At 45.8% G+C, this 26,762-nt stretch overlaps 1 protein-coding gene across 3 annotated transcripts in view; it reads right to left on the bottom strand.

Moving 5' to 3' along the window:
* The window catches only part of ERI3 (ERI1 exoribonuclease family member 3), a 129,311-nt gene that overhangs the window by 102,040 nt on the left and 509 nt on the right, over positions 1–26,762 (bottom strand). The window contains exons 2-3 of one of the 3 annotated variants that reach the window (XM_082833926.1): positions 24,453–24,528; positions 12,202–12,479 (exon numbers count right to left, since the gene is read on the bottom strand). In XM_082833926.1, the coding sequence (XP_082690052.1) occupies positions 12,202–12,479; positions 24,453–24,528 (354 nt within the window). Of the gene's footprint in view, positions 1–12,201; positions 13,077–24,452; positions 24,529–26,762 lie in introns of those variants that run through there. The other 2 variants (XM_082833925.1, XM_082833924.1) reach the window with 2 other exon arrangements.

Below are 26,762 nucleotides of genomic sequence, written 5' to 3'. Positions count from 1 at the left end.
GGGTCATCTTTGGCATTTGGCTGTTTGGGTTTTAATTGCTGATTTACACTTTGACAGATGAGAGCTGATGCTCGAAGTTTCAGGACAAGGAAGGGTAAAAAATTGGAGCTTTAAAAGGCTGATTTTTCACCTACATGTCCGTCTTCACCCATTCCCATAGACCCCAGAGCAATTAAAATGTAGAAAAGAGGCTGAAAATAGACACTGCTGTTCCTTATGGCGGGGGGGGGGGGGGGGGGGGGCATGCAGAGTGAATTATAATTTACTTTTACTGAAATCTGAATTTTTAAAAAATATATAATACCAATAAATGAAGAAGACCAAAAGTCTTAGAAACTGCATCCTCACCCAGGGGTGTACGAGCCTGCGTCTACCTCTACACGCACCTGACTCTGAATCAGCCTCAGTTCAAATACTTCTAGATACTCAACTGTAAATAACTTCTGATATTAGTGGCCTCTGTGAAGTTGACCCTTCAGGGCAGCAAACAACCAAATGATTTCTTTGTAGCTATCTGTTTACATACATTTGTCATGGAATTTATTTAAACAAATCTCTGTGCAGCAGAGGTGCCCCAGAGGCAGCACTATAGGAGGGCAGGGAAATTGAAGGGTGCGAAGTCCAACTTACCATCCCAGTGGAAGGAAAAAATCTCTTTGGATAGTGCTGCATTCCCATCTACATGCTGACAGAGGGCCTGCAGGCTCCCTTTATGCTCCCCAGAGAAGCAGGGCCTGCCTCCCAGCCACCTGCTGTATCCCAAAAGCTCACCATGAGGCCATGAGTCAAAATAATACTAGTAGTAATTCTACTAACAAGAGCTGATACATATAGCTATTACATGCCAGGCACTGTTCTAAGCTCTTACATTTTATCCTCCCAATAGTCCTATAAGATTGATACTATTATTAATCCCATTTTGCCAATAAGGCAACTGAGGCATAAAGAGTACAAGTAACTTGCTCAAGGCAAGTCATACTGCTAGTAGGTGGTAGAGACTCCAGAGGGTCCAGTCCAGTGGTTAGGAGACCATGCTCCTAACCACTCTGCTATATCGCTTCTCATTAGAGCAGCCTCTACCTGAGCTCCCTCTCACTTTGGAGGTTGAGACTCCACATTCAGGGACCAGGGCACATGCAGCCAAACCCTGTTCAGTTAATCACCCAATAGGGTGGGGAAAGTTATGTAACATGCTCAGGATCACAAGATGAATCAGAGGCTTGGTTTGACAAAGACCATCTTTCCAATCAGTGCAAATACCGCACTGAAGATCCACTATCCGGGGTGAATAACAGGTGATCAAGACAGACCAGGCCCACTCAGGCAGACAGCGGGTTCTGGTCAGGCAACCTGGAGAGGAGCCCAGAGAGGCTGGCTGGGCTTCAGGAAGCCTTGCTCAGTAGTCCCCATCCACAGCCCCAGGGGCTGCTGGCCTCTTCACAGAAGACTGAATCCCCCTGGGGTGCTTCATAGATTCCCTGCTCTCTGTGTGTACCTGACGGCTAGAAGCCAGGACAGGGAAACACATGTGCTGCCATGACGGCAGATTTTCAAAATCACTGACCAGTAAGTGAGCAACAAAGACTGACATCTTGCCCACACTGCCTGAACACTTCTCTCACACACTGGCTCATCGGAGCCCACATCTCTGTAAGGGAGGCAGGTATCACTGCCCGATTTTATAGACGAGAAAGCTAAGGTGGTCAGTGGTTTAAAGCAAGGTCCCTTACAGGCAGCATCCCATCTCCTGGGAACTTATGAGAAATGCAGATTCCTGGCCTCCACCCCAGACTTTCTGAATCAGAAACCCTGAGGGTGGGCACAGCAGTGTGTTTTAAAAGGCTTCCAGCTGATACTGATACTTGCTGAAGTTTGAGAACCACTGGTCTAGAGTAGAGCAGTGCTTCTCAGACTTTAAATTACCTGAAGATCTTGTCAAACTACAGATTCTATTTAGCGCTGGAGTAGGGCCTGATATTCTGCATTTCTAACAAGCTCCCAGGGATGCATCCCAGGGGATGCTGTTGGTTCTCGGACCACACTTTGAATAGCAAAGGTGTAATCTAGAACATCTGTGTGACTAACTCCTTATCACAGAGATACTGACGAGTGAGAATCAGAGCGCAAGGTTCTCAGCTCTTCTCTCAGAACAAACCCTTGCTTGGCCCACTTTCAAGCCCCTTGAGTGAGCCCTTTAGATCTGCCAACCACTCCCGGCTCCTGCCATCAGACATTTAATTCTCCTGGCCGCCAAGATCCAGGGGAGGAAAAGCTGGCATCTCACATCCCAGAACTTTGTAGAGCAAGTTGACACATCTCTGTTAGAAAGCCAGCAAGAGGTCTTCCTGCCACAGCAATGCCTGCTCCCTTTAAGAATGCCGTCAAGACCCAGGGCATCAGCTACCCAACAGAGCACTCATCATACTATTCTCTCCAAAAAAAACACCTTCCTTCTGTACAAATGAACCAAAAAGCAGGACTGGATACCTAGGTCTCCAAGGAAGACCTCTCATTACAGACATAAGCCAGGAGCTATTTTTCTGCCCCTGGTCCTGAGAAAGGCCTAACACTGGCCATGGATGTAAAGCGGGATCACAGCAATTCCTACGATATCCTGAGACCCCAAGCTGGAGATGCCTCACCACACTCCACACCATCGCCATGAACTTCCTTTAAGGCCTTCCCCTAGCACTGTCCCTCTAGTCATGTTACCTCTCTAGTGAAAGCAGACCTTATCAAAATGGCATGTTTCCTCCCACTCATCAGTCCCAGCCTCCTCCAACCCCAACTAACTACCAATCCCTTTCAGCTGAGCAGTTGGCCTTCATTCAAATCTGCAAGTGCTGGGGGTGGGGTGGGGGTGGACAGTGAACAATACAGAGTCCCTGAACTCCATTTCAGACATCGCAATCTCAAACCATGGCCCTCAGTTTGTATCACACTTGTGGAGAGCAAGATTCCAAGCTTTTCAGCCAGTTATTGTCCTATCTACCCAACCATCACTACCTACCTCCCAAAGGCCAATGGCCAAACAGTTCATCAAACAGACCCTAGAGGAGTAACGGCCTACATCACCACTAAGAAGCTGACCTATGTCAGGTGTACCTGACATGGACCTTCAGCGCAGAGCACTCCACTTACGACAACCATAGGTTTCGCTCTCCACTCCTTACCAAATCTCTTGGCACCACTGACTACCAGAGCCCACAAGTACCCAAAAAAGCTATGAGCTACTTAAGAGCACAGTTCTCAAGCTTGTTTCTTTCCCAGCACATCTAAGGGCTACAACACATAACTCCTCTCCATTCCCACCATCACCACCTTAGTCCAACCCACCAACCCACTTTCAAGTAATGCCTCCTAACCAGTTTCCCTCTGCCCATGTTTAACCCCTTGAACACTTTTCCCTCCATTCCCATGAACTCTGGCTTACGATATCTATTTCTGTTTCCTCTCTTCCACTCAACAATACATTCACACTTCCTTTTCTGGGTCACCAATTTTGCCCCCAACCTTACTGTGGACTCTGCACTTCTTCTCCTTTCAGCAACATCGGCATCTTCCAGTGAGAGCCTCTGCCAGCATTTAGCCTTCAGACGAGCCCATGGCTGGAAGGGCCTCCCCAGGACTAGACCATAGCACTGGAACAGAAGTGGAGCCCATGCAACAGACGTTTGCTAACACAGACCAAGATCTCCCACTGGCCAGCTACAGGCAGGTGCAGGGCCTAAACAGCAGCCCGTTCCAAGGCACCTTCACTTCAGCTTTGGGGCTTCCCTGATGTTTGACTCCCCCTCCAGAGTCTACCTCCCTCCTTTCTGATTCTCCCAGCACCTGATCCCGCTTTGCCTGTGGTAGCACTCAACACATGCAAACCTTCTCTGCCTGTCCTAACCTGCTCACCCTTCCGCTGCAGACCTGCCAGCCTGGGGGGCTCGTGTCAATCTGGGAACACTCTTGTTTCAGGCTTTTAGGCAATGACTCAGTTTTCACAGCTAGAGCTCAAACCTCATCACATAAATGCATGACTGTGGCGGCTTTTTAAGTATTGTGAACACCCAGGATAAGGGAATAAAAAATAATCCTTCCAATGGCATCTTAATCAAAATGATGCAGGACCCTTTTTCCCAACAAGACACAGAGATGGAGGAAGCATCTCCTAATATCAGTTTCCTCATGTCAGACAACTGATTTCAGTCTACAAAGTAAGAAATGTAATCAACAGAGGGGAGAGGAAAAACAAAACAGGATGGGGGCAGAAGTGAAGCCCATGGACCAACCCTAAACGCTCCTCTGGATTGCACTCCCCCTCCTCCCTTCCCGACCTAACTGGTTTTCTTTCTGTGGCTGTGTTACCTGTTGCTCCTGCTCTGAGGGAGAGCTCGTCCCCACCTCCCACCGCCTCCAGTCACCTCCACTGTAGCAAATCTCTTCTCATCCAGGCTCTCCTGCCTCTTCATTAATCCTTCCCTCCTTCCTTCTGTTTCTCAATGTTAGTCAGCAGGCCGTTTATCTGTTTGAAGGGTATAAACCTCCCTGATCTACGGAAGGAGGTCTTCCCAAGGGATGCCTAGCAGATCCAGACCCAAACTGCCAGTACTTGGCGGGCGGAGCGGCTGTCAGGTCATTCCCTAGCCCTTGCCTCTCTCCCTGGAGACCTTGCAGCCCAGCCCAGTGCTACCTTCAGGGGCAGCTCCCTGACAACGCCTCAGGGCCTCAGCTCACATATTTCTATCTTGATCCTCACCCTTTTGGTCCACACGTTACCAGCTAAAATTCTCTTAAACCTCTTGTAGCCTCTGTACTCTCACTTGCGGCATCCCAATAAGATGTTCTGCTTGAACGTGAGAAATACCGTATCACCGATATAGACCATCCTACTAGCCAAACAGTGAAATAGTTTGCCGGGTTCTGAGAATTCCCTAGTGGTCCAGGGGTTAGGATTTGGCGCTTTCACTGCTGTGGGCCCGGGTTCAAGCCCTGGTCCAGGAACTAAGATCCTGCAAGACGCTCGGCATGGCAAAAAAAAAAAATTGCCGGGTTCAAAGTCTTCATTCTCCCTCTTCCTCATTTTCAACGTTCGTGCACAAACAAGCTTGCAATGCAGGTCAGGTTTTTCAGACTTCATTCCGTTGGTCCTGGCTTACTCTGTGAGTGCCTTCTTTCATTCCTGCTGCAGCAATTCTGAGAGTCCTCCAGCCCACTTGGCCCTCTCGGCCTCCTGACTTTCCCTTAACAGGAAGCTGTGCAACCCCTCCCCCACCCGTGAGCAGGGCTGACCAGTCCCCTCCTCTATGCGCCCACTGTACTGAGTACTCACCCAGGCCACGGTACTTATCACGCTGCTTCACAGCAGTTACGCGGCTGTCTACCCTCCTCGACTACGAGCTCCTTGAGGGTAGGGATCGTTTCTTGTCTTTATGCCCCAGCATCTAACATAGAGCTTGAAGTTGTCATCCAAAGAGTAAAAGGAGGCCTTTTTGTTGCCTCTAAGGTGGCTACCATGAATTCCTCCCCATTCCTTTACTGACCTGGTTGGTTTTGTCATGTCCAACAAAAACCTTAAAAGGCAGCTCAGTGTCACTGTTTAACAGTCCCTAATTTCATTCACCATTTATCAATGGCCCTATTCTTTAGAGTTCTTCCCCACCATCAACCTTAGCTCCATGTCTAACAAAATCTGCATTCCAACTGCTGTCTCAGCCCTGGAGAGGCCACCGGATAATAAGAGGCTGGGGGAAATGTCTTCTGATTTGCACTAAATTACGTGGTGACTTTGTTACGGTGACCCAGCGCTCCCCAAAGAAAGTTCCTTGGTCCCACCCCAAGGCAACTCCATAGCCTAACTACACACTATGGCAGCTTAAAGGTGTAAACCCTGGGGAAGGGAGAGAAGCAGACTGAATATAGCAAATAAACCCACTTCGATCGTACCCCTGCTATGCCAAACACACGTGGCAGCACCACCATGCACCAGTGCTCCACTCCCCGACATGTGTATTTTACTTTTACATTGCTGTGTCTGCTCCAAATAAAGAAGGGCCGTTCGGCTTTCACATGAAGTTACAACAGGGTCAAGTTCCGGACACGGCAAATGGGGCAAATGCTTGTCCCACTCAGGGAGCACTAGTGAGGAGCCACAGTGAGAGCCAGGGGAGGCCCATCCCTATGAGGGACCACCAGGAAACTGCAGCCTGTGGAGGGGGTTCAGGAAGGGGTGGGGGAGGCACCACATTTATGGAAGCAGCAACAAAAAGGACAAAAGGGCCTAGTGGGCTGCCCCATGCCCACCCATTACTGGCCACCGATAGAGGAATTCACTTACAATGACCCTGAAAGAAGAGATGTGTTAAAGCAGAGATAAGAAAGGCAATAATTGGTCTGATGGGCAGGGGAAAAATTATTCCAGGAGTCGAGAGCCTATGCAAGAACACTTACGGCTCACACAGTCATCATAACTCAGCCCCCTCAAGCATTTTGTGCTCTGCTTATGGTGTTAACTTTAATGTCTTAACATATAACACCATCCACACTAACACAAAATACTACACACACCAGATGAGGCTGAGTTATAGTTGCTGTGGGAAGCATAACTTTGAATTTCCGGATTTTGCTGCATTTAATCTCAACCACACTGTTACATTAACGTCGGTTTTGCATTTCATTTCCCAGTTTAGAAGAATAGCGTCAGCGCCTTGGCCTGTCTGTACAGAAGAAGGGGCGGGGCTGAATGACCACAGGCAGACGGACCACCACCCAACAACTGGGTCCTCCGCTAAAAAGCCTGACCCGGGGCCTTCCCTGGTGGCGCAGTGGTTGAGAGTCCACCTGCTGATGCAGGGGACGCGGGATCGTGCCCCAGTCCGGGGGGATGCCGCGGAGCAGCTGCGCCCGTGAGCCATGGCCGCTGGGCCTACGCGTCCGGAGCCTGTGCTCCGCAACGGGAGAGGCCACAGCGGTGAGAGGCCAGCGTACCACACACACACACACACACACACAAAAAAAAAAGCTTGACCCGACCCCGACCCCTTGGAGGAACCTAGGCCGGGACAAGTGAATGGGGAGGGAAGGGTGAGCTCTTTCTCTAGGGAATGGCCTTTCCATCCACTTGCAAAGTACAGGAACCAAGAGCAGAGGGGAAGAAGCCGAATATGGAGCAAAGAGCAATGTGTGTGTATCAGGTGGGGGGAGAGTAGGGGGTAGGGGGCTCCTGCCTCTCAGCCTTGAAGGGAGAAGGGAATCAATACAGTGTGATTTGTGGGGATCTTAACCAATTTCCTGCGAAGTTTTCCAAAATGTCTCTCTCACAAAAGACTAATGATGAGGAGCCAGCTTCAAGTCATACTGAAATCCTCCAAATGCCTCTCTTCTATTTTATCCCTTCTCCTGTCACCACCAACCCTCCCCCCACCCTGCCCTCCCAAAATAACCCGGCATCTGGACAATTTTCTATAAAAAAGAAACGCCTTTACTCATAGTTCTAACTCAAAATGCAGATGGAGATTCTTCAAGGTTTCCTTAAAAAAAAAAAAGCCCCTGTGGACAAAGACCAAACACTAGAAAACCTCAACCCCAAAGGTCATTTTTCTCCAAAGTTGTGGGCACTTAAATACAGATGAGAAGGAAAACAGTCACCGGGGCTGCTGCAGAGCAGTGAGAAAAAGGCTGTACCTCGGAGCCTGATGGAGTCTGATGGACGAACTCAGGGAGGGAGGGGACGCGGCAGCCAGGACATGTGCTCCCAGACAGGAGCGCCGGGCCGCCCCTCCCTGGCCATCTGGACAGCTGAGGTTACTTCCTCCTCCCCGCATGCTGTGGCCTACACCTCATTTTCCTCACTTACATTTGCTTTGGTCTTTTCTGAACACTGAGGTGGTGAGAGAACTTGCCCCCAGGTTAAAGCTGCACAATTAAAGTTCCCACCAAAGCTTTCAGGCTGCTCCCTGGGCTTCGGGGTCACAGCCACCAGCATTCGATGCACACCCACACCAAAATGAGCAACATGAACTCCTGCTGCCGAGGACAAAGCAGCCACGATTCTCCGAACCAGATAAAAACCTACTTCCATATCAGGAAACAATTCCTAAAGCAAGAAAGGAACTGTATTCCTCAAATTTTGAGTCTCGAAAACATTTTAATCCACCTAAGTTAACATTTAAGTGAAAAAATATTTTCAAACGAAAAACGGTCTCATGTTCAACCAATACCTGTCATGTTAATCTGAATCAAAATGTGTAAAACAAAATGAGTGCAAATACCAGAAAGGTGAAAGCCTGTTACTGGCAAACCAACCACTCCAGTTTCAGTGAGCTGAACAGAGTACAAAAATAAACAGCAAAAATTACGACAAATGGGAAATACCAGATGTTTTACCATGTTTACAACCAATATTGTTACTCAAGTACAACAGAGCTTGCACCTGTCAGTTTGCATGGTGGCATTCCTTTTGGATAGTCCCAACAAGCTGACTCAGGGATTTCTGAATAGCAGACACAGATGAGAGAAATGAACCCCATGCCGAGCCTCCAGAGAGGCCCTGGCCCAAAACTTGTTCCTGCCTCCTATGCAACTGAGGAGTATGACACACTCCCAAAAGAATCAGAAGTGCACTGTGTTCAAGTGTTCAACTCTTGGGAGCCAGGCAGCAGGGGAGCCGGGGTGGTTCTGATTCACAGTCCAAGCACACCCCCAGGAGGCACACAGATCTTGTCCACAAAGTATCTCTGTCAAGTGGACAGCCATCAAGAGGTTCTGAGAGAGCTAGGTAGGGCTGATCTAACCTGCACACCATATTCTAGTCCTTTTACTGTCTCTTCTAGAAGTTCATTCTCATCTCAAATCTCAATCTTTCCTGCTTCCACTTATATTCTTTTTTTGTCCTTATTAAAACGAAGAGCAAGTTATTATCATACTCCTTGGAACAACTCCTTCCAAGTCCGGACAAGAAATCAGTCACTAAAACCATATTCAGTTTCTCTTCTTTCCAAGTCTTATTTTTGTGCCTCTAATAATTTTTGTTCCTCTTTTTTTATTTTTTATTGGAGTAAAATTGCTTTACAATGTTGTGTTAGTTTCTGCTGTACAATGAAGTGAATCAGCTATATGTATACCTATATCCCCTCCTTCTTGGACCTCCCTTCCCCCCTTCGCCCCCATCTAGGTCATCACAGAGCACCAAGCTGAGCTCCCTAATTTTTGTTCCTCTTATCCTGAGCTTTTCCAATTTCTCCACTGCCCTTGTTGACCAAAAGATCTAAACAATAGAGGCTATAATGAGAACCTGACCTATGAGGACCTCAGTGGAAGGACACTATCCTATCTGGGACTGACAACTTCTCCAATCCATCCTCCAACCTTTCTCTGAATCCTTTCAGGACCCTGCTACATGCAAACTTTAGGGAAGGGTTTTTTTTAAAAGAAAGTGGGGTTGGCGGGGGGAGCTTTAAGCTGCCAATAACAATAAGTCTCAAGTCACTTCTAAGCTGCCCATCCCTTTCCTGAGAGTGGTCCAGTGGGTAGTTCAACAACAGAGCTGTCTGGCCCCAAACTCACCTTCTTACCTGTTGATCACAGCATTGTAGAGGCTTAATGAAGTAGAGATGCATTACATTCATCACTTGCCCTAGATCCACTCAAATCCATCACTATGTCACAGCAAGGAGTTAGATTGATTTGACAGGATTTGCTCTTCTTCACAAACCCATATAAGTTATTACTCAGTACCCTATGCTCTTCTAGCTGTTTGCTGATTGATTATCTGACGATCAGGTCAAGTATCTTCTTTGGAATCACAGTAAACTAACGGGTCTATAATTTCCAAGATCATTCGTATTTGCCTTTTAAAGATAAGCAAGACAGCAAATGCTTCTTCCTGAGTTCTCTAAAGTAACAGCTAATGCTTTGCTAATAATGAACCAGGACAGCCAATTCCTTAAGTGCCCTTGGAATCACATCATCAGGGTTCATTGATTCTGGAGATAAACTTTAATCAGGCTCAGACCCTGGTAAAAAGCAGGAAGTCCAACCTCAGGCTAGGTCTAAAAGGCCCTGGTGCCTAAGTCTAGGAAGGAAGTTGGTGATACAAGTGATTTAAATCTGTACTGCATTATATCTTCAGCATTGCAATAGATAAATAAAAAAAACAAAAAATTAAAAGCACAGTGCCCTTGACAGAGAGATGAAAGGTGATACTAACAGACCAAACTGAGACATGAATCAAGTTTCACCTTCAGTAACATTGGCAGGACCCTCTGTAGGACAAGAGAACAGAGCCACATAATTATCTCAGCTTATAATCTAACTGAAAAGTTCAGAAACAAATATACATAGGCATGTGCCAGGAAGCAGAAAGCAGGAAATGTCATCAAGAAGGTGCCAGGCAATCATGAGGCTTCAGAACAGGGATGAATCCTATGCAGTAGCAACGTGTTAGGTTTTAGACTCAGGTCCTACTAAGGCTTGCTCAGCAACTGAAATCATCAGCAAGGGAAATAATATGGCATACTGGGGTATGGCTCCCTGATTCTCAACCCAAGAGAATCTACATAACCAAAACTCCCACCCACCACCCAGGTACACCCACCACAGAATCTCCAGTAGTTTGGGGAGGTGGAGAAGACCACCCTACAGCACAGGTAGGAGCAAGAGGCTGAGAAAGAAAGTGTGGCTCAGGCTGCCCCCAAGCCGTCTTCCCTTTCACATGAAGTTCCTTCCCCTAGGAAGCTCTCCTCATCCAGCGCCTGTCTTCCCAAGCCTCAGCAGGCCTGATTCCAATCCTCCCCCAAAGGCAGACCACTACTTTGAGAATAGGGAACAAACAGGAAAGGAGAAAGGGAAAGGCAAAAGGGTTGTGGTATCTGCTTTATGGAAAATAATCTACTAACCTAAAGATAGAACCCCTCCCTGGAAAAAAGAAACCAACCATGAGAAATGAACCCAGTTTACCGCTGAATGGAACTCCCTGTCTCCCAAGTGCCTGCTGCTACAATCCTCTTCTCCTCCTCTTACTACTGAAAGCTACTCCCAGACCCACATGTCTACACACCCCCAAATTACCCACCTGATAATCCAGCCCTACAGGGAAGAGTTCCAGTCCTAGAGTCAGGCATACCCAAGGCCCCACACTACAAGGCACTGCCACATCGGCCCCCAATCAGGCCCCCAAAGCAAACACCAAGCAATCCAATATCAGCTAGCACACGTGTCTCTCTGCTGCTTATCCAAGCTTCTTAGCAGCACTACCTCAAAAGGTAAAAGATCTCCAAACACAGTTGGTAACTAAGAAAAAACTGCAAGCAAAGAAATTTTCCTTTCCAACAGACCAGCAATGGTTGTTCAGGTTATCTAATGCTGTATAACAAATCATCCCAAAACTTAGTGGCTTAAAACATCAATAATCATTTATTATCTCCCACAGCTCTGATGAGCCAGGAATTCAGGAGTGGCTCGGCTGGTCAGTCTAGCTCAGGGTCTCTCCTGAGGTTGACGTCTGATGTCCACTGGGGCTGTAGTTATCTGAAGGCTTGATGGGGGTAGCAGAGTCACCTCCAAGACAGTGCCAAGAAACATGACCAGCAAGTTGGTACTGGCTTTTAGCTAAGAGCCTCAGTTCCGGTACACATGTGCCTCTCGCCAGGGCTGCTTGAATATCCTCAAAGCATGGTGGCTGGCATCTTCCATAGCAACTGATCCAAAAAACCAAGGTGGACTGTGATGCTTTTTATGACTTAGCCTCAGAAGTCACGCAATGTCTCTTCCACTATACTCTGTTGGTTATGCAGGGCTAGTTCTCACTCATTGTAGGAGGGGCGAACTACCAAAGGTGGGAATATCAGGACGTAAGGATCGTTGGGGGCCATTTTGGAGGCTAACACAGTATTCCTTAAAAGAACATGCAGCAGTAGCAGGAGAAGGAAGGAGGGAAGGGAAAGGAGAGAGGAAGGATGGGACAGAAGGAAACATTTTGATTCCCAAAGGCTGAGACCAGAGAGAAACAGTGTGCCCAGTTCTCTACAAAGACCTCTCAGGTCTACCTTACCCTAGGATGCCTGAGTCAAGTCCTGCTTCTTAGGCAGGAACTCCAGATGAGTAGCTAAAAGCCAAGAAGACATGAGAAACTTCCTCTGGGTCCCAGAAAGCAAGTCTATCCTCCCTCCCTCCTTGCCCACCCCATCTTTGCTGAAGCAATGATGCAACAGTTACCTGAGGATGAATCTGCGGCTTGTCACACGTGGCCTCAAAGTCCAGCACTAAAAAGTAGTGATACCTCTGGGGAGGGAAGGACATCATTGCCGCCATGGATGCGCCAAAGCTGTGGGCCGCCAGCTTTCTGGTGGATATGGAGCAGAACTCCGGAACACCACAGGGAGAAAATAAGTGGGAGCCCAGCACTTTTCTTGCTCTTGAAAGTAAATATGAAGAAAATCGAGCTGCTCCAGTCTGTAAAGGTGCTAGCATTGAACATCCAGAAGCATCTAAAACTTAGGGGAGGAAAGTTTAAAAGAAAAAAAAAGAAAGAAAGAAAAAGAAAAAAAAAAAAAAGAACAGAGAGTCTGGGTTACTCCCTCCCACCGTGGCCCTGTTCCACCTAGTCTTCAGGAATATTCACAGAACATGAACCACTCCCCAGTGTTTCTGTGCCCCTTTTCTAAATCCCAGTATTCGTTACTGAAGTTCAAGACCCTTAATACTGGCCTCCACAGCATTATGACAGCTCTGAGTCTCCCAGACCATTCTCAAAACAAGATGCAGCACTGGCCTTGATCTTTAAGTGGAGCTCTAACGTTCAAAAGAGAGAGAGAAAAATTCTGTGGTCACTTCTCAGGTGGCAACAGTTAACATTAAAGCTAAGTTTCCCAAAGTAACCCGGGGTGCCCCGGTTGCACAATCAGTCCTGGGAGCTAAGTAGACTCAGACAAACAGCAGGAAATGCCCAGGACTCTCTCCTCAGCTCCATTCCCAGCCATCGTCCCTGGCTTTCTTGTCTGTATCTTGATGTCTCCACATGCCCTCCTCCCTTCTCCCAATGGGAAAGGAGCAGAGCCCATCACAGGGAGCTTGCTCACCATACTCCGGTGATTCCCCAGCCCCCAGACAGTAAGTGGCACCTGGGGGAATGAACGAAGCCTGCAGAGCACGGCTGCCAACAGCCTCGGGCCTTCCTCCGCTGCCTTTAGACTAACTCTCTACTAGAGGCCTTGAATGACTGCAGGACTTTTTTTAAATAGGGAAGAAAAAGAGAAAACCCAGATGTGGTGGTAACGGGAGCATTGCTAAAAGTCTAGTAAAGTTTTCTGAGTGTACATGTGCAAAAAAAAAAAAATCCAAATCACTTTTCAAGTTTTCCCTTTAAATATGCAGAATGTCTGCTCCTTAGAGGACTAACGAAATATAAAAATCAAAGCCTAAGTTTTACTCACGAATAACTCAAGCTTCCTTTAAAAAAAAAAAGAAGCAGGAATAAAGCAGAAATTTTGTGTTTTTCCCATTTCATATCCAACACTCAAATTCCCTCAACTTTAATCCTCGAAGTCAAACAAGAAATCATGCTGCTCAATACGGAAATGGCCACAGTTTAAGCTTTCTGAAGCCCCAGTCTGACGGAGCCAAAAGCTTGCCTCTGAAAGACTGCAATGGGCACTCCCTCCCTCCTGCAGCGTGGAGGAGGCTGGCAGCCTGGGAAGTCCAGAGCACACTAGTGGCAACAAGGTCACTACCACCCGAGCGGACATGGAGCATGCCAAGTATCACTTCTCACCCCGGCTCTCCCGGGACTCAAGGAATGACCTACAGTAACTTGCCTGCATATTTATTAGGATACGTGCTGGTGTGGGTCCTCAATTTCCCTATTCCTAGAGTGAAGCTCCATATGGAACAAAAACCAAGAAGTATTTTAAGTTCTTCATGATACTAGCACAAGCGTAGTGCTTGTTTTCACCGTGGCCTACAGCCTCTCCAAATACGCAGCCAAACTCCGCAGCCTGGGATAGACAAAGGTTGGCTTGAGTTTCATTATGGAATCCCTTGGAAAGGCAAACGGGCCAACATCCTTCTGAAAGCCGGAATGCAAAATAACTCTTCACGTCACCTACTCCTGAACGGTACTGGAAGCCTTGCTGAGATGGGAGACACCAGTCTGCTCAGACTACACGTTCTAGTTTGAATCCAAAGTCCCTCAGGGCCTTAGAACTCTCCTCTAACCTCTCAAAGTCAGGTCATGCATAAGGACTTTTGAAAGTCTTAATGTTTTCCAGTGTGTATATATAGTGTATAAAGTGTTTTGAGTCAATCAGACTCCATCTGCCAAATACTACAGGCAATTAATCGTCATGATTAAGGAGGGCTTCTGGGTTTGAATCCTGGTTTTACCGCTTATTTGCCATGGCACCTTGGGCAAGCTCTGTTCTTCAATTCCTCACCTGTAAAATGACAATAGCAGCTCCTGCTCCTTAAGCGACAGTGAAATGAGAGGACATATGTAAAGCTCTAAGAGCAGGGTCTGGTACATAGGGCTCAATAAATATAAGCTTACTATTATTACTACTACTATCCTATTGGGCTATGCCCACCTGGCCAAGCCTGGACCCCCATACTTTGGGCCTATAAATCCAATGCATAAGGCAACCTCAGAGAGTAACATCAATGTCTCCTGCACCCCCAGATTGCTCTAGACCCCCCCATACTACATACTATATATGCCCTATTCCCTCCCATGGACAGCACACTGATGGCCAGAGGTCCTCATGCCTGCAGGCCTTGCTTTCTCATCTGAGTTCACCCACATAAAAAAGCTTCTCTCTTGTAAAAAAGTCTTGAGAGCAGACATTAGGAGACCAGGCTTCCACATATCAGCAGTCACTGGGTTCCATACTTCCCTTACATTTAAAAAAAATAAGTTCAACTCAAGTCAAGAAACAGAGGGCAGCTCTTCTCCCCTTCCTGAAAAATTCAATCTAATGGCTTTAGAGCCATTAGTTGTGGCAGAGGAAAGTAGGGTCTACATCAGTTGAAGTGGGAGGAGCAGAAGGGTCTGGGAGGGAGTATCAGAGCCCAAGCTGGGTGAGGAGGCATCCATACAGAGGCAGGAAGGTGTGATGCAGCATGCCACAGCCCTAGTGGGGTATGAAGGGCATCTGTTGGCGGAGAAGGAGCCGCAGCCTGATGTGGGGACTCCCAGGCAGGGTAAAAGAGTACCCAAGAGGGGGAAAGGGCAGTGGCAACAACGGGAGATTAGTTACATACAGAGGGATTGATCAAAAAAGGGCATATGTTAAGGGTAATGGGACCAGGTTTCTCACTGTTAGAGGATGGAATTAAAACATGGAAAGGGAAAAACATCTGTGGTGTCGAATTGGAATTGGAGTGTGAACTCATGGTTTCTGATATATATATAATATATAAAAATAAAGCTAGGGCTTCCCTGGTGGCGCAGTGGTTAAGAATCCACCTGCCTGGGGACATGGGTTTGAGCCCTGATCCGGGAAGATCCCACATGCCACGGAGCAACTAAGTCCGTGCGCCACAAACTACTGAGCCTGCACTCTAGAGCCTGTGAGCCACAACTACTGAGCCTGCGCTCTAGAGCCTGCGAGCCACAACTATTGAGCCCGCATGCCACAAGTGCTGAGGCCTGTGCGCCTAGATCTCGTGCTCCACAACAAGAGAAGCCACTGTAATGAGAAGCCTGCGCACCGCAATGAAGAGTAGCCCCTGCTCGCCACAACTAGAGAAAGCCTGCATTCAGCAAGAAAGACCCAATGCAGCCAAAAATAAATAAATAAATAAATTTTAATAAATAAAGCTAGATGTACATATGAAGATGAGTATATATCAATACACAAATATATAGACACAAGTATATATATTTTCTAGCTCTGTTTACTGAAGGGCCAGGGAGCAGCAACACTCTGATAGCAGTGTGCACATCTAGCACCTAGCCGCCTTCTAAACAACATTCTCCACTGAAAGAACTAGAGCTCTTTGGAGAACTGGCTGATTCCAGGGCTGTGGCAGAGAAAGTACAAGATGAGCCTAGAACATCCTGTTGTGCCAGAAAGCAAGGAAATGCTCAAAAGAATGCAGAAACCAGCTTGAAGGGGCTCCCACTGGCAAGTAAATAATGATATTAATGGATTATAATGCACTGAATAAAAAAGGAAACCATGAGGCCATAAAGATAAAAATACATAAATAAGTAAATAAATTTTAAAAACTAAAGTTTGGTAAGGGATTTCACATAGTTTCAAAGTATCTCCCCACAGATTGCTTATTAATTATAACAGGGAATAAGTTTACAATGCAGAAGCCTGGCAGACATCATCTTAATCAAGTGAGCAAAATGAACATCATCAATAATGGCATTAATCAAAATCTTACATCACATGATAGGATGCAATGAGAAAAACAAAGCATCACTTCTGTGATACTCCTGTTGAAGATGCATAACCTGAATCTAATCATGAGAAAATATCAGACAAACCCTGAATGAGGGACAGTCTACACAATAACCAGCCTGTAATCTTCACAAGTATCAAGATCATGAATCTCAAGGAACGTTTAGTGAGAAAAGTCTATAGGAGATGAGAGACTTGGTAACTAAATGCAATGCACGATTCTGAACTGCATCATTTTGCTGCAAAGAACATTACTGGGACAACTGGCAAAACTTGAATGGGGTTTGAGGATTAGATGGAGGTAACATATGAATGTTAATTTTGATGGTCGTGTTATGGTTAGGTAGGAACATGTCCTTGCACATAGGAAATGCACGCAAAGTATTTAGGGTGATGGGGTGTTAGGTCGGCAACTTAACTCACAAATGGTTCAGGAAAAAAATTCTTTGTATCCTACTTCCAACTTTTATGTAAATTTGGCCTATTTCAAACTAAAAAAAAAAAAATTTTTTTAACCACATGCAATGTTGTTTAAAAAAAAAAAGAAACAGAGAACAGTATGTGAGGGAGCCATCTCCCCATACTGCCACAGAGGGTAGGCTGCACACTCTCCTCTGGCAGCCCTCAAAGCACGGAGTCTCCATCCTAAGTGCCCCTGCCCAGTGCCCCCTCACTGGGCATCCCTGCCACCTCTAGAGCCTGCTCGGGAAATATCCCTGCACTCCTTGCAGAGGCGCTCCACTTGCCTGTCTACCCTCTGACATCTTAGAGATTGCCCCTTTCTATTGATGTCTTTATATTTTAGTCACAAGTTTGCAGAATATAAGTCTACATGTTATATCATCATCCAGGACTTTGAGAATCTAGTTGAGGGGCAGAACTCAAAAGGAACAGTTTATGATTCTGTGTATATCTATCTCCTCACCAGCTTTCACCAGAGACGAAGATTTACACACATTTATTCTGACACCCATTTCCTTCTCCTAGCAAATTAAAGGTAGTAAGTAGCCTATGGCAAAGAGCAAAACGAATGATTCTCTCCTCAAAATAAAGGGACCAGTCCCCCAGTGAGGCAGGGGAGGGGAAAACAGGGATTGCCACAGGGCCAGCGCGATTTGGAGGAGCAGGCCTGCACCACAACCCCTGGAGAATGTGCAGAGTATTTACACAACAGACACAATGGCTCCTCTGCAGCCATTACTGTCGGTCAGGTAAATAACGCATGTGCCAAAACACACATTTAATGAGGGAAATAATATGCCTTTATAAAAAGTCTCAATTTCTATTTACCTGAGAGACCAGGGAAGCACCAAATCACCAGATTAGTGGAACCACAGAGGAGTCATTCTGGCGTCTTGGGTAAATAGACATTTTATAGCCTTCCATTACTGGAGGGGGGAAGGAAGGGCGAAGGGAGGGGGCCATCCTTTAATATCCACATACAGGCCAGGGGAGCCTGGGGGAGAGAAAAGAAGAGAAGCCCATCATGAAATATGGGGTCCTCTCCTACCCCATCTCCCCATCCACATATACTTGGGATCTCTGGGAAGGGTATGGGTTTATACCATCCCTGGGTTCAATCCACTCCATAAAAAGCCAGACTGGGGAGTTCCCTGGAGGTCCAGTGGTTCGGACTCGGTGCTTTCACTGCCGCGGGCCTGGGTTCAATCCCTGGTCAGGGAACTAAGATCCTGCAAGCCTCGTTGTACGGCCAAAAAAAAAAAACAAAAAACAAACCAAAAAAAGCCAGACTGGGAGGCAGGGTTGCATTCCAGAGAAACTTCAAGGCACTGAGGCAGGTTCTGGGTCCAGACTAGAAGCACATGGGACAGCCACAGAGTACCCAGTTCCCAGTCTTGGGGAAGTCCCTGTTCCAATCTGACCTGCAGTAGCACAAGTGCTCAGACACCTAAGCCACAGAGGCATCCACAGAGAACACAGTAACACCTGTCTGCAACTCGTTCAGTCACAGGCCCTGTCTCAGGTGGCTAAAAATAACCTGGGAAAAATATAAATAAACTGCATGCCTTCAAAAGTCATAATTTTCAATCTAATGAATGCATTCTTAACTGCCAGAGCACTTTCTGTGAAAATCATAGACTGTCAAAGGTGAAAGAAAACCTAAGGGAAGACACAGTCCAGCAAGCCAGGGAAAATGAGCCCTAGAAAGAGAAAAGGACAGTCCAAGGTTCACAGAGCAAGTAAGGGTAAGAAGAGAACCCACGGCTCCTGACCCCCAGTTCAGAGCCTCCAGCCACTGCCCTAACACAAGGAGCAGACACCAGCATTTGTCCCCCAAGCTTTTCTGTAGCCTCACAAGTGGAGGCCAGGGGCCTGAGGGCTCAGCCTAAGGCAGAACAAAGCTTGACACCCCTACAAAAGCTTAGAACCTCTACACGACTTCCTGATGGCCCCAAAGTGGAATGCAAGCAAGTACTCTAAAGCTGGGTCCTCACCTCAACAAAACACTCTCCTCTCTACAACCCATCAACCCCTAGACCTGTAGCTTCAGCTGTTTCTGCTCCAAGACAGGGCTAGGGGGAACTTCTCCAACATCAGAAGCAGCTGCTAATCCCAAACTATCAGAAGAGCTAAAGTCACTAAAGACCTACAGGAATACCAAATGCTGATGGCAACATCACAGGCCATAGGAGCCTCGCTCTCCCCTTCAATTAGCCTGTCTCAGCAACTCAAGGCAGCACAGAAAAAGAAGTACCAGTTTGTGATTTGCCTGCTGTTTACTAACCCATCAGCCACATTCAGTAGCTTGGGCAAACTCCTTCAAGGGGCCAAGGATGGGAAACATCTCTTTACAAAGACCTGCACGTCAGTTGTGACCCCACACACGAGAGGGAGCAAAGGCTAGTTTCCTAACACATAGTAAATAGGATAGAAATGGAGGAAGGGCAGTGTATGGTATGGTACTCTCATCCCTGTAAGCTCCTCCCACACTTGTAGGCAGCATCTGACCCCAGAGGGGAGGTACGCAGAACCTGCTATACCCCTGCTTCCAAAATGGAGAACTGGAGCAGAAACAAGGAGTCATACAGCTAGTTGTTAAAATGCCGTATTAGACAAGCACAGGTTCAAATCCTGCCTCCACCACATGCTCTTTGTAATAATAGCTGTAACAAAAATACCTATCTCTTAGGGGTTCAGTTAGACCATACAATATGTACAAAGTGCTTTGCACAATACTAAGTTCTCAGCAAAAGGGAGCTATTGCTAATACATGAGAAAGAGGAAAGTGAAACACTATTTTGTGAAAATCTACTACAAGCCAGACACTGTAGTTGTGACTTACATATTTCATCTCATTTAAGCCTCCCAACCATCAAGCAAAATAGGTAACAGTATTCCCATTTTACACATGAGAACACTAAGGCTCAGAGGCACTCAGCTCTTCAGGGCCCTGTTCTCCTCTCCCACATTTAAGGGTCCACTTTCTCCACTTGGCTGATTCTCCCATCAGCCATAGGGCTAACAATGCATATCAACTTTAGTTTTTCTTTTGAGCTAAGGTATGACTTTAACTAAAAGGAACTCAACCATAGCAATAATTAAGTCTGTCCAAATCACTCAAATTTGTTTCTAATAAGAAAAACAAATTGCAGCCTGGGTACAAAAGTGGAAACAGGGGGACTTCCCTGGTGGCGCAGTGGTTAAGACTCTGCACTCCCCATGCAGGGGGCCCAAGATCCATCCCTGGTCAGGGAACTAGATCCCACATGCATGCTGCAACTAAGAGTTCGCATGCCACAACTAAGGAGCCTGCATGCAGCAACTAAGGAGCCCACGTGCCGCAACTAAGAAGCCGGCGAGGCACAACTAAGGAGCCTGCGAGCCACAACTAAGACCTGGCACAACCAAATAAATAAACAAATATTAAAAAAAAAAAAAAAAAGCGGAAACAGGAAGCGGTGTCTTGGATTAAAGCAACTGCAGCACAAGGAACTCAAAGCCTCTTCCCAAACCCAGTTCCAGGGGAGCAAATCTTCCCGTCTCACAAAGCAGAGAAACTGGCAGGAAGCAGGGTGACAACCAGCTCTTGCTCAGGCCCCTAAATGTGATGTTTCCTTTTACAAATCTGTGCCTTGGCAAATGCTGCTCCCTCTGTTTTGAAATGTACTTCCATTTTCACCAGGCAAACTATTGTTCCTTCTTCAAAATCCAGCTCAAATCTTCCCCTTTTAGTAGCTTTCTCTGACACCTCATCAGAAAGTTAATTGCTTAAGTGATCCAGTAGCACAGTTTAACTTTTATCTCACTATATTGTAAGATTTTAGTTATCTGTTTCTCCTCTTAGCAGTAATTTTCAGCAAGTCAGGTGAGAAGGATGGAAGATAGCAGGTGTAGGGGTGTATGTGTGTGTAAAAAGGCATATTTGAAGAGATCGTTTCTTTTTTTCTTTGGCCGCGCAGCATGCGGGACCTTAGTTCCCCAACCAGGGATCAAACCCATGCCCTCTGCAGTGGACACAGGGAGCCTCAACCACTGGACTGCCAGGGAAGTCCCTGAAGAGATCATTTCTTGCACTTGTTTTTTGTCAGACCCTTGAATCCAGTTTAAAATTTCAAGCAGCATTAAAGAAAAGTATAAGATTAGCTTTTCCCATCTAAGGAGTATATGAGTTTAAAAAGTCTGAGGAACACTGAGCTAAACATAGATCCTTAAGGGCAAGGACCACATTTTATTCATTTCTGTATCCCCAGCACAGGGCCAGGCACAAAGTAAGTGTGAGGCAATGTCCGCTGAATGAATTATGATGTCAACTGCTCTGGAATCAGAACATGGCAGAACAGAGCAGGGCCTAAGAATCAGGAAAAGCTTCTTTTCTTTTCTTTCTCTCTCTCTCCTTCTTCCTAGCCCCCTCCCCCCCATTCTGTCCTCCCCAGTTAGAGACAGAGAGTGAGCGAGCATTGCCTTGGTGCCAGAATACTATTAAAAGGATTAATTTAGGGACCGGTGTTTGGACTGTCACATCCAATCACTACCCACAGATCTACAGCTTCCCAAATCAGGCTCATGCAAAGAGGAATCAATTGCAAGGACACAGAGGGTCTGAACAGGCATACTAATGGCTTCCTGAGGTGCCAGCGGCCAGCTCTGACACTCCCATAAATTATCCGCCTTTTGATTTTACCTGTAGCTGTGGGGCACAAGGCACAATTTTGAACATATCAAAGCAATCTCTCGTCACCCAAGGCTCCCCCAAGAATGGACCCAAAGGAGGATGGACTAAAAACAATGACCCAAAGGGAATCTGCTTCCCAGCAGGCCTGTTCCTAGCAGTCATCAATTAAAACCCAACAGGACCAAGTGGATAAAGGGACCCAGATCAACACTAGGAGATATGGATAAGACATGCATTAGATTGCAGTTCTGCAATGACTATACATCTCTCACTCAAAAGAAGAGAAATCACAGCAATAAACTCACACAATTTCATCTGGGGGCAACTCTGCACCAGCTCTAACAGTACCTCGCAGCATGACCTCGGACAACACACTTAACCTTCCTGGGCCTCAGTTTCCTCACATGCGTAGCAGGGACAATAATGCTGACCACCTGACCCGCTTCCCAGAGTGGTGATGAAAAGTTAATAAAAAGCATTCAAGAGGCACTTTACAAAGCTACAAGGGTGGCAACATTAATAAACGCCCCCAACAGACCAGGAAAATGACTGGTCACACTTCGGTGAATTTCTTTCGGGTAGCTGCTCACTCAGTTCACTTCACTGATGGTGCTGGGGCTAAGGTCCACCCTGAAGAAAGTTCTGGAATTCCGAATGGGACTCCTGCTGTCTGAAGATTTTCCATTATGAAGAGCAGCATCTTGCTTTAGTTATAATTTCCTCCTGTTTGCTGGCTGCCTCTGCCAGGGGCTAGGTTTCTATTCCATGGCCACAATGACAATTGGGAGCACCCCAAATGTACTAAGCCAAAGGCCAAGTCACCCAACTGCTACCTGCTTTTTAATAAATTGTGTAAAATATTGTTAATAACAAAAGTTAAGGACACCTTGCTAAGAGTTTTACATCTCATTAAATCCTTTAACCAACATATCAAGTTCCATTTTACAGATAGAAAAGCTAAACTCAGAGAGGTAAGTCATTTGCCCAAGGTCACATAAGCACTGTTATCAGAAACCTCTAGCAATGCACACCGGAGCTTGCAGGTAGAGGAAGACAATTCATCAGACACTCAACAAATACTTTATTTGATCCCTGTACCCGACACATACCATCATACTCAACTAGGAGACACTCTCAAAACCAGAAAAAGATCATCAGTTTCTTAGAAGCAAGCAAAGAAGACGACTAAGTAGGACATACAGAGAATGAGGCAATTCCCTGGGAAGCTTAGGAAAATGGGTCCCCCTCCGTGTGTACAGTTCAAGAAATTCAAAGCAACTAACATTAAGCTATGAGACCAAAGACCAAAATCTCTCCCCGGCTACATTTATTCACTACTACTTTCAACAGAAATGCGTTCCCCCAAACTTCTCATTCATTCCACACCAACCTGTCCTTCCCATATCTTTTCTAATCTGTGAAATAGGAGCTGGTATCGTCAACAATTTCTCTGGTGGACATCCTTTAAGCTCAAGTAGATGGCCAGGAAATTAGCAAAGAGAACCAGTATACACAAAGATGCAAAGATTCAGGTATACTCAATTTTCAACTGTCAAAACACTGCCTCAAAGGTGAAAATGTTATCCATGTAACTGCCACAGCCTCCTTACTGGTCTCTCTGCCTCAGGTACTATCCCCTTCAATCCATTCTTAACACTGAACATTAAAATTAAAGCAAACTTTCTAAAACACACATCTAGTATCAGTCCACTTCTTAAAACCTTTCAATGGCTTCTCACAGCTTTTATGATGGTCTGATCCAGTGGTTGGTCCACAGGCCAAATCCAGCTGCCACCTGTTTTTATAAAGTTTACTGGAACACAGCCATGCTCACTCATTTTCCTACTATGGCTGCTTTCGTGCTATAGCAGCAGAGTAAACAGTTGTGACACAAACCCATAAAGACTAAATATTTACTATCTGACCCTTTACAGTAAAAGTTTGCTGACCTAGTCTAATCTTTTTTTCTACCCACCATTTAATCCTAAGAGCTTATAAGGCCCTGGCTTCTGCTTACCTTTCCTCCTTAATTTCTCACTGTATTCTCCTGTCTCCTGCCCACTGAGTACTGTATGTTTCAATCACACTGAACTTCAGTTTCTCAAACTCAACAAAGCTCTGACCTTCACACTTGGTTCTTCACATCTTCGTCTAATTCTAGCTGAGTAGGTTACTTCCTCTGAAAAGCCTTCCCTGAACCCACCAGTCTGGGCTGGAGATCCTTCTAAGTACTCTCAAGCACATATACTTACCTCGTTACAGCACTCTCAGAGGTCTTGTGACTGCTTCAATACTATCTGTCTCACCCATGAACTTGTAAGCTCTTTGGTGTCAGGGACAGCAGCTGTCTTGTTCACCACCACAATCCCACCACCAAGCAAAATGCCTGGACCTCAGTTATTCAACAAACAGCCTCTGACATCCTGGATATCAATCATCAGAGTCTACCTTTTTAGCCAGCCCCGATCCTCGTAAAACGGAGACAGACTGGGATTAACCATCCACCCAAAGGTGACCCACAACCCAAATTTGATAAATGCATGTGACCAAGATCCCAAAGGCCTTGGTCAAATGCATTTATCAGAAGCCAAATAAATGTGATCCTTCCTATTGTCTTAAGATGTGTATTTCTCAGGAAAAAGGATTATTCCAGTTCTATTCAACCTTCCTGAACTTCAAGTAGGTGCTCATGTAATGCCCACTGAGAAATCATGGCAGAACTTGAAAGTATGGATATCCCACCTTCAACTCTCACCACTTTATAGACTTTGGGTAAGTTTCAGTAGTTTTTTAGCATATGGTATCTTGTCAGGAAAAGCTACAGAAAAGTACAGTCTGCAACCAGTCCCCACTCCCCACCCTCCAAGCCCAAATACTCATTAAGGAAGAAGTCAAGCCAAACCTTGACCATGCAACAGGATTCTCACCTCTCCTTACTTCGAAGATGCCAAGACTGGCCGCTGGGGATGCTGAAGGTTCTGTGAGAGCTGGAAAGCCCCAATGCTGTGGATAAATACAGATCTCTGCAACAACTCTATTTCAATACTGTTTGAAACAACTTAAAGATCACACTATACTTCAAACTCCTAAACTCAAACTACTTTGGGATAACAGTTATCTATGTGAAAGCACAGTGCCAGTACAGGGCTTTCAGAAGCTACTAGTACTACAGGTGACCTTTGAACAACACAGATTTGAACTGCGCAGGTCCACTTCTTATGTGCAGATGTTTCTCAATAAATAAATATATTGGGAGTTTTTTTTGGAGATTTGTGACAATTTGAAAAAGCCCGCAGATAAACCACATAACCTAGAAATACCAAAAGAATTAAGAAAAAGTTAGGATGTCATGAATGCATTAAACATAAGTAGATATACACATAACATACAAAATATGTGTTAATCAACTGCTTATGTTATCAGTAAGGCTTCTGGTCAATGCTATTAGTAGTTACGTTTTTGGGGAGTCAAAAGTTATAAGCAGATTTTCAACTGTGTGGGGAGTCGGTTACCCTAACCTTTGCGTTTTTTCAATGGTCAACAATATATATTTTTGCAATGATGAATTTCATCTTCTCTAGTGGCATACTTTTCTTCCTAAGGAGGTTTATCTCCTAGAAATACTAAATATTTACAATATCTGAGCTTGGACTGAGAGAGATGGCCATGAAGTCGTGGCTCTCTGGATAATCCCAAATCCTAGTCTAGCCAAGGAGGGGATACTAGTAAAGGCTGACAATATTCAGAACTCAGGCACTGAAGCAGGGATTGGGGGAAACACTGGTTGCCACAAAGCCACAGGCCATACTGCAAATGGCCACACAGACCAGGAAACACTTGCAGGATATATCTAGGTCTGCCTCAAGTTCTAAAAAAGTCAAGGTAATCAAACCCCAAATCAAATCATCAATGGACACCTATCATATTTATCACTTAATTCAGATTTTCCATACTCCGGTTTCTCTTCAGATCACTTAAATCTTGCACCTTTTACTCATCAGATCTTCAAAAGGATTAGAAGTTGCAGAAGTGCCCTTGTAAGCTAGCAACGCCCTTGCACAAAGAAACACCTAGGTTTGGAACCAATCTATTCCTTCTACCACTCTACACATTTAACACTTTATTCTACTCAGATCCCCTGGAAAAATGCCACTCGCCAACCTACCCCACCGCAAAGAAAACACTTTTCAAAATGAAAGGGAATAAAAGCACTTTTATTTGGAAATTCCAAGTTGCAAGGAGAGCTCTCAGCCAAGCTCCGTGACCTAGCTAGCCGATTATTTACAGGATCTTTGGGCAGGAATTGTTAATGAGCTTTTAATTTGGAGTGCTTAAGTTGCCAAAGTGCTCTGAGCTCCAGTGAAGCACCACAGAATCCATAAAGGAAACCTTATCAATCACTTCCCGGCAGCTACCTCCCCCAACTCCCCCCACGAAAGGCAGCCAAGTGGGTTTCTAACCAAGATCACAGACACACACATTAGTGAAGTCACACTCCAAGTCCCTGTTTATAAATTGGCTTTCAAATGCTAGGGGATTCAGGTATAATATACTTAAGCTCCAGGCATGAACCCACCAAAACAAGGCATGCTGTGTATGATAAAGTCAGAATAAAGCAGAATTTGATGAAGCCAATTTCTGGTAGAAACTCTACAATCAAAAATCATTCAGCCAATCACAACCTACTATCGTTCAAATAGTGTACGGTCTTTAGCCAATGGGATTCCTGGTTTTTTGCCCTTCGCCTGGGAGACTGATAAAATGTCTGACAAGAACTAATACCAGAGAAGTGGCCAGAGACCTACAGCAGAGGGAATGATGGGTACCATCAGTTTACAAAATCCAGCCCTAAGGACAGAATCCAAACCCCCAATGAGAAGCCACGTTCAGCATCTTCCAAGTCAACAAGGAGCAGTTATATTTTGCAAGAACTCACAATCAAGCCCCAATCCAAGTTCATGCCTTTTTGTTTTAAGAAAACACCTGTTGCTGGAGCATTTGCAGGAAAAGCAAACAGAAAGCTAGCCAAGTTAGGCCCCTTATTCAATCCTTCCACCGTAACTACGACCACCGCAACAGATTTACAAAAAGAAGTAAACTGCTAAGCTTGTGTGTCTGTGTGCGTGTGTTGGGGAGAGGGTAAAGGGAATGTTCTCTCTACCATCTCCTTGCTAGTTTTCTATCCCCTTTGGTCAAAGCTCTCTTCCTCCTCCTAAGCAATCCCAGGTAGGAAGTCA

Source organism: Leucopleurus acutus, assembly GCF_964270905.1.
Source record: "Leucopleurus acutus genome assembly, chromosome: 2".
Taxonomy (NCBI): domain Eukaryota; kingdom Metazoa; phylum Chordata; class Mammalia; order Artiodactyla; family Delphinidae; genus Leucopleurus; species Leucopleurus acutus.
This window is presented reverse-complemented; position numbering and strand designations above follow the sequence as displayed.